Source organism: Bombus impatiens, unplaced genomic scaffold (genome assembly GCF_000188095.3).
Source record: "Bombus impatiens unplaced genomic scaffold, BIMP_2.2 scf_0377, whole genome shotgun sequence".
NCBI lineage: Eukaryota > Metazoa > Arthropoda > Insecta > Hymenoptera > Apidae > Bombus > Bombus impatiens.
The window spans coordinates 2,693,553-2,700,735 of NT_176796.1; the positions used below are offsets into that span (position 1 = coordinate 2,693,553).

The 7,183-nt window shown below is 35.1% G+C and overlaps 3 protein-coding genes across 5 annotated transcripts; 2 read left to right on the forward strand and 1 right to left on the reverse strand.

The window, feature by feature from the left end:
• Nucleotides 1-204: 204 nt before the first annotated feature.
• LOC100749172 (smad nuclear interacting protein 1-like) lies at nt 205-1,902 on the forward strand. Of its 2 annotated transcripts, none has more exons than XM_033320902.1 (3): nt 205-334; nt 430-1,573; nt 1,659-1,902. In XM_033320902.1, exon 2 carries the CDS (start codon nt 518-520, stop codon nt 1,571-1,573), a length of 1,056 nt encoding a protein of 351 aa, XP_033176793.1. In that variant the 5' UTR covers nt 205-334; nt 430-517; the 3' UTR covers nt 1,659-1,902. The 2 variants fall into 2 exon arrangements, with proteins under 2 accessions (XP_033176793.1, XP_033176794.1); XM_033320903.1 differs by having other exon boundaries at nt 216-334; nt 435-1,573.
• A 576-nt stretch (nt 1,903-2,478) lies between these two features.
• LOC100743222 (smad nuclear-interacting protein 1-like) lies at nt 2,479-4,067 on the forward strand. 2 transcript variants are annotated; one of them, XM_033320905.1, is made up of 3 exons: nt 2,479-3,275; nt 3,345-3,398; nt 3,883-4,067. In XM_033320905.1, exons 1-2 carry the CDS (start codon nt 2,711-2,713, stop codon nt 3,362-3,364), a joined length of 585 nt encoding a protein of 194 aa, XP_033176796.1. In that variant the 5' UTR covers nt 2,479-2,710; the 3' UTR covers nt 3,365-3,398; nt 3,883-4,067. The 2 variants fall into 2 exon arrangements, with proteins under 2 accessions (XP_033176796.1, XP_033176795.1); XM_033320904.1 differs by lacking the exon at nt 3,345-3,398 and having other exon boundaries at nt 2,482-3,329.
• Nucleotides 4,068-4,538: 471 nt separating this feature from the next.
• On the reverse strand, nt 4,539-4,647 carry LOC117151706 (vicilin-like seed storage protein At2g18540; the record flags this gene model as incomplete). The annotated part of the gene is given in 1 exon segment (XM_033320906.1): nt 4,539-4,647. A coding segment is annotated over 1 exon segment (83 nt), but the record flags the coding sequence as incomplete, so codon positions are not given.
• Nucleotides 4,648-7,183: the final 2,536 nt, after the last annotated feature.

Sequence of the window (7,183 nt, forward strand, 5' to 3'; positions counted from 1 at the left end):
ATATTAGCACCGTTATAGTCATTTAAACCCAACAATCTAAGTACATCTGTAATAACATGTTACGTAAATTTTTGATAATATGATTATAGAATCGTCTACGATAAAAATATTTATGTAAGTGCATTATGGCATACTATATCTTCATCTTTATAAAACTATGTGCAACTAGCGTATAACCGTATATGCACACAAACATATATATATGTATGTATATTTCATTATTTGAAGTTTCGTACGCATGGTGGCAGTGTGTATAGTGCAATTAAACGAATGGTTGGTGTTTTTAATTAAAAAAAGTAGAATTTAGAACACATTTAGATATCAACTGAGAAACGTAAGCATAAAATATTATTTTCTATATGTGTATATTAATATATTAATGTGTGTATTAAAACTCACAGTGTTTATAACAGGCTGTTTTGTTACTAGCATAGGTTATCTTGTCCTCGCATCGTTTCGTATCAAGATGTTAGAAGACTGACTTCGTTGAAGAAATTATATCGACAAAAGTATAAAAATGTCTAGCAGTAGTTCTGAAAGTAGTGACGATAGCCATCACGAAAAGTCACGGAAAAGACGTAAACACAGACACCCTAACCAAGACAGACGATCCAGCAAAAAGGAATCGAGCAGCAAGAATAAAAGTTACAGAGACAAGAGAGAAGGTAGGGACGTTCACAAATTTAGCAGAAACGTAAGAAGAGAAAATAATGATGTGCATTATGATAGATCGCAAGGCGAACGGGATAGGTTATATAGGGATAGCCGACATGATCACCTGAGGAGAGAAGAGGATAGACAATATGATAGAAGAAGATATGAGAGATCTCCTCCAAGAAGAGAGGAATCTCGTCCACGATACAGAGACTATGAAGAAAAAACAAGGAGACAGAGAGGCCCTATTGAATATAATAAGAAACATGACAATGTCAACAAAGAAACAAGGAATAATTTGGAAGAAGTAAAAGTAAGAAACCAACCATCGCCAGAATGGGGCAAACCTAATGTTAAAGCTGAAGCTAAGCCAAAGCTGGAAGAGAAAGATAAGCCAAATTTTGAATTATCTGGAAAACTGACAGAAGATACAAACACTGTAAACGGTGTGGTTATTAAATATTCCGAACCTGCAGATGCGAGAAAACCTAAACGAAGATGGAGGTTATATCCGTTCAAAGGAGAAAAAGCGTTACCTACTTTGTATATCCACAGACAGTCAGCCTATTTAATGGGCAGAGATCGCAAAGTTGCTGATATTCCCTTAGATCATCCTTCGTGCTCTAAACAGCATGCTGTTTTACAATATCGTTTAGTATCTTTTCAAAAGGAAGGTGGAGGTGAAGGAAGAAGAATTCGCCCTTATCTTATAGACCTAGAGTCTGCAAATGGTACATTTGTAAATAATGTAAAATTAGAACCAAGAAGATACCATGAACTATTAAAAAGGGATGTAATCCGTTTTGGATTCAGTTCTAGAGAATATGTTTTATTACATGAACATAGTAAAGATGATTCATTTGATGATGATGTTCCCTCAACTACTACAAGTATACCTACTCTTACTACTACTGCATAGGTAATACTGCATTTCATGCTGTGTAATATTTCTTAAATATTTTATTTTTTTGCAGAAATCTATTTAATTGTATATTCTATTTCAGTTTCGACTTGTAAAATATTTAAGAAGCAACTTTTAAGTATTAGAATTAGTTTATAATTATCTTTAAATTGAGTTATAAGAAAGATTAAAAAATTCAGATCTTCTGGAGCATTTACGACAGTGCAATATTTATTCTGATAATATTTTTTAGTTCTTAACAGAAAAAATTGTTAGTGTACAAGTTTGACATTTCATGTAATTAGGAATATAAATTGATTGTAATAAATCAATCTTGAAATACACACCTATTATAATTTATTCATTTATATCAAACGCTTTATTCTCCCAAACTTATTAGACAATGCATTTTATATGTTATATACGATTCTATAACAGCATTTGCATATAAAAACAAACATCTAAAAAATCATATAATATACATACATACATATAATTTGTCCAACGTGACGAGATAGTAAATATAAAAGAAATGTGCTTACTGCAGCAGCCAATAGTTGCAGCCACAGTAATTAAATTTTGCATACATTTACTGCCTCCTGGCTTCCTTTGAAGCATCCGAAGCTCGGATTTCAGAGCGCCCGATCCAAGTTTCGTTCTGTTTGAAAGCGAACCCATAGGCCTGGACCAATCGTGATTTCCATAAACTCACTGTTTTTAAAATGGGTATAAAACTATCATTAAAAAAAATTGCGCGTGTAACAGCTGTTATTATTTGTTATTAGCGATTTTGTTTTGACTAACATATTTCTGTTTACGGCACGAACATGCTCTATCCTGTCTGGGAAATCCCGGATGTGCAGTTCCGAAACGAGTGGTGGGGAGAGCATGATGGCCGAAACTCAACGGTTGGTGGGGAGAAGCGGCATTGTACTACGACAGTCTTTAACAGACCGCCGTGCCGTGAGGGGGCTGTGTTTCAGTCTCAACAAATGTAAGTAAAGTGCTAAATAACACTGACGCTTGATCGAGGTTAGGTTAAACTATTAAATCTCCTCCGTGTTGAGCGTTAAATCATTCGAAGTACGTGATATCGACCGATTGATTTGACTTGTCCGGTTGCTATTTAATCGAATTCGCAACAAGATCCTCACAATGAGTAGAAATAACAACAAAGAAGTACGAGTAAAGAGAGAACGTTCGCCAGAATGGGGTAAACCTAGTATTAGTGCGAAACGTAAACCAAAACAGGAAAAAGAAAAACCAAATTTCGGATTGTCTGGAAAACTAACAGAAGATACGAACACTGTAAACGGTGTGGTTATTAAATATTCCGAACCTGCAGATGCGAGAAAACCTAAACGAAGATGGAGGTTATATCCGTTCAAAGAAGAGAAAGCATTGCCTATCTTGTATGTTCATAGACACTCAGCTTATTTAATGGGCAGAGATCGCAAAATTGCGGATATTCCCTTGGATCATCCTTCATGCTCTAAGCAGCATGCGGTTCTACAATATCGTTTAGTACCTTTTCAAAAAGAAGGTGGAGGCGAAGGGAAAAGAATTTGCCCTTATCTTATAGACCTAGACTCTGCAAATGGTACATTTGTAAATAATGTAAAATTAGAACCGAGAAGATATCACGAATTATTAGAACGGGATGTAATCCGTTTTGGATACAGCACCAGAGAATATGTTGTATTACACGAACATAGTCAAGATGATTCGTCAGATGATTAAATATTTCAAATACAACTGCTGCTCGTTCTACTGTGTATATAATATCAAGATGATTCGTCAGATGATTAACTATTTCAAATACAACTGCTGCTCGTTCTACTGTGTATATAATATCAAGATGATTCGTCAGATGATTAACTATTTCAAATACAACTGCTGCTCGTTCTACTGTGTATATAATATCAAGATGATTCGTCAGATGATTAACTATTTCAAATACAACTGCTGCTCGTTCTACTGTGTATATAATATCAAGATGATTCGTCAGATGATTAACTATTTCAAATACAACTGCTGCTCGTTCTACTGTGTATATAATATCAAGATGATTCGTCAGATGATTAACTATTTCAAATACAACTGCTGCTCGTTCTACTGTGTATATAATATCAAGATGATTCGTCAGATGATTAACTATTTCAAATACAACTGCTGCTCGTTCTACTGTGTATATAATATCAAGATGATTCGTCAGATGATTAACTATTTCAAATACAACTGCTGCTCGTTCTACTGTGTATGTAATATTGCATTTTATAAATCATAATATTTCTTAAACATTTATTCATTTATATGTTTTATTTCAGGATATTAGTTGGAAGAAGGTTCGAGAAAGAAGTTATGACACATAATCACATAGCTATTTAGGTATCGTCTACCACTATAGCTAAGGCTAATTTGTGATTATTCTTAAATTGTACAATGTAAGATATTAACTAGACTCATGTATATAATATTTTTTACATTTTATCTAATTAGGGATGTAAGTTAATTCTAATAAGTTAATTGTACAATGTAAGATATTAACTAGACTCATGTATATAATATTTTTTACATTTTATCTAATTAGGGATGTAAGTTAATTCTAATAAGTTAATTGTACAATGTAAGATATTAACTAGACTCATGTATATAATATTTTTTACATTTTATCTAATTAGGGATGTAAGTTAATTCTAATAAGTTAATTGTACAATGTAAGATATTAACTAGACTCATGTATATAATATTTTTTACATTTTATCTAATTAGGGATGTAAGTTAATTCTAATAAGTTAATTGTACAATGTAAGATATTAACTAGACTCATGTATATAATATTTTTTACATTTTATCTAATTAGGGATGTAAGTTAATTCTAATAAGTTAATTGTACAATGTAAGATATTAACTAGACTCATATATATAATATTTTTTACATTTTATCTAATTAGGGATGTAAGTTAATTCTAATAAGTTATCTATGATTTGATTAGCTGTCATCCTTTCTTGTCTATCTTCTGCCTCCACTTGCGTCCTTCCCTCTCTCGCCTCCTCTAACCTCATCTTTTTTTTCCTTGCTCTTTTCCCTTCTTGGCGCTTTCCTCAATTCCTTTCTCTCTCCTTTATACACTCCTTTACTAATTCCTTCTTAGATTCTAAGGCTTTCTCCTCATACCTTACTGCTCTTTTCAGTGCCTTTTCTCTTATTTCCTCTATCTTGCACTCCTCTCTCAGAATGTAATTCGGCGTTGTTGTGTCTAAGCCTAGAATTCATCTCATGTACCTCCTTTTTATTCTGTCCAGTCTCTCCTCTACGTTCAATCCCCACACCTCTGTTCCAAACAGCGTTACATTCTCTACCAGTGCTCCAAACATCCTCATTCTCCTCTTGTAGTTCCTTTTAAATATCCTTTCTCCTACGCTCCATGTCTTCTTCATTGCAATTATTGCCTTTTTTTTTCTGTCTTGAATATGCTTCTCATCACTTCCATTTTTCTGCAGTATGTACCCTAAATACCTTATTTAAAAACCTTATTTCGTCCACTTCTTCTAGTTCTTGCTTACCCCATCTCCATTTCCCTTGTCTCCTATTGTTCCTTCTCTTTTCAAACACTACTACTTTCGTCTTTTTCCTGCTCAATCCCAGTTCCACTTCCTTCAGGAATGTTTTAAATCTCTTCATCATTTCCTTTAACTCCTCTTCTCTGTCCGCTACCAATACAATGTCATCTGCATATGATAGAGACCATACCTTTCTCTCTCCTACCACTATACCTCCTACTTGACCTTCCCTTATTTCCTCTTCCAGCCGTGCCACATAGATGTTAAATAGTGTCGGGCTCAGCGGACACCCTTGTCTCACTCCCCTCACTGTCCAAAACTCTTTTGTATTATGGTTCCTGGTTCTCACTACGTTCTTTGTCTCCTTGTATATCTCCTCCATCCTTCTGGTTAACTTCTCGTTAACCCCCATTCTCCTCATTATCTCCCCCAGCTTCTTCCTATTGACCCTATCAAACGCTGCCTTTAAATCCGCGAAGCATACATATAGCTTCCCTCTTTCTCCGCTCAATTGTTTGTCTATTATGTGGTTCAATACGTATACTGCGTCTATCACTCCTCTTCCTTTCCTAAATCCGAATTGACTCTCTCTCAGCTCGTCTTCGATCTCCACCTTCAGCCGCTCGTCCAGAATTCCTGCATAAATCTTATATGCCGTGTCCATTAACATGACCCCTCTGTAGCTCTTCACTGCTTCCTTGTCTCCCCTCTTGTAAATCGGACATATTACATCTTTTCTCCAGTCTTCAGGTATCCCCTTTCCATTCCATATTTTCCTTAACATCTCCCATAACGCCTCCCCCACTTCCTTCGGCGCATACTTCCATACCTTGTTTCCCAAACCATCTCCCCCGTTGCTTTTTCTCTTTCAAGTTTTTTATTTGGAATATCACTTCCTCCTTCCCTATGTTGTCTTCTCTCTCCTCCTTTGATTCCTCCTTTGATTCCTCCTCTGCTCTCCGCTCTTCTATTCTTCTGTCCTCTTTACTTTCTGTCCCTTCTAACATTTCCATACAATAATTTTTCCACTCCTCTTCCCGTATATCTTCGTCTATAACTTCTCTGCTTCTTCTATATCTTCTCTGCTTCTTCTATATTTATTTATGTATTTCCATGCTTCTTGCTCTGTTTTGATCTTGTTGATTTTCTTCATTTCTTCCTCTTCCTGCTTCTCCTTTCTTTGTTTACACCACTGTTTAAATGCCTTCTTCTCCTCTATGAATTCTTCTCTGCTGCATTTTCCTTTCCTAAATTTTGTCATTTTCCTTCTTATCTCTCTTTTCCTCTCTCTCCATTCTTTGTCGTACCATACTTTTTCTCTTATGCTCCATTTCCTTATCCTTATTATCTTCTTTGGTATTGCCTCGTTTATCTTCTTCTTAATTTCTGTCCATATTTCCTCTACTGTTCTTCCTCTGCTTGCCCAGTCTTTACACTCCTCTAAATATCTTCCCACACTTTCTTTTGTCCATTCCCTTCTCTCCTTCTCTTCTTCTTTTCTTTTCTCATCTCTTTGTAACTCTGGCCGCTCTATTTTTATTTCCAACGGCATGTGGCCTGACTCTATTCTTTTTCATACCTTCATGTCTGTTATTACTTCTATCGCTTCCTGATTGCCAACCACGTAGTCTATTACCGATCTACATGTATATGTAAAACTTAACAATTCCTTAAACGTAATATGAATATCAGTTTCCATAATATACTTTATATTACCGCTAATATGAAATTTGTACAATGAATGGTGAAAATTTACTCGTACTTACGTGTCAATAAATAAATACATTAGTTGTAACGACAAATATAAAACTATCGCAGATTAATCACCACATAATTCTCTATAGCGATTCTCGATTCTTAGATGCTAAGCAATAAGTCTGGTGGTCAACTAAAATTAATGCTATTATCAAATAAAATCTTTCTGCCACAGTTCATGTAAAATAAATTATGAATACATTTACAGCCTCCTGGCTTCCTTTGAAGCATCCGAAACTCGGATTTCAGAGCGCCCGATCTGAGTTTCGTTCTGTTTGAAAGCGAACCCATAGGCCTGGACCAATCGTG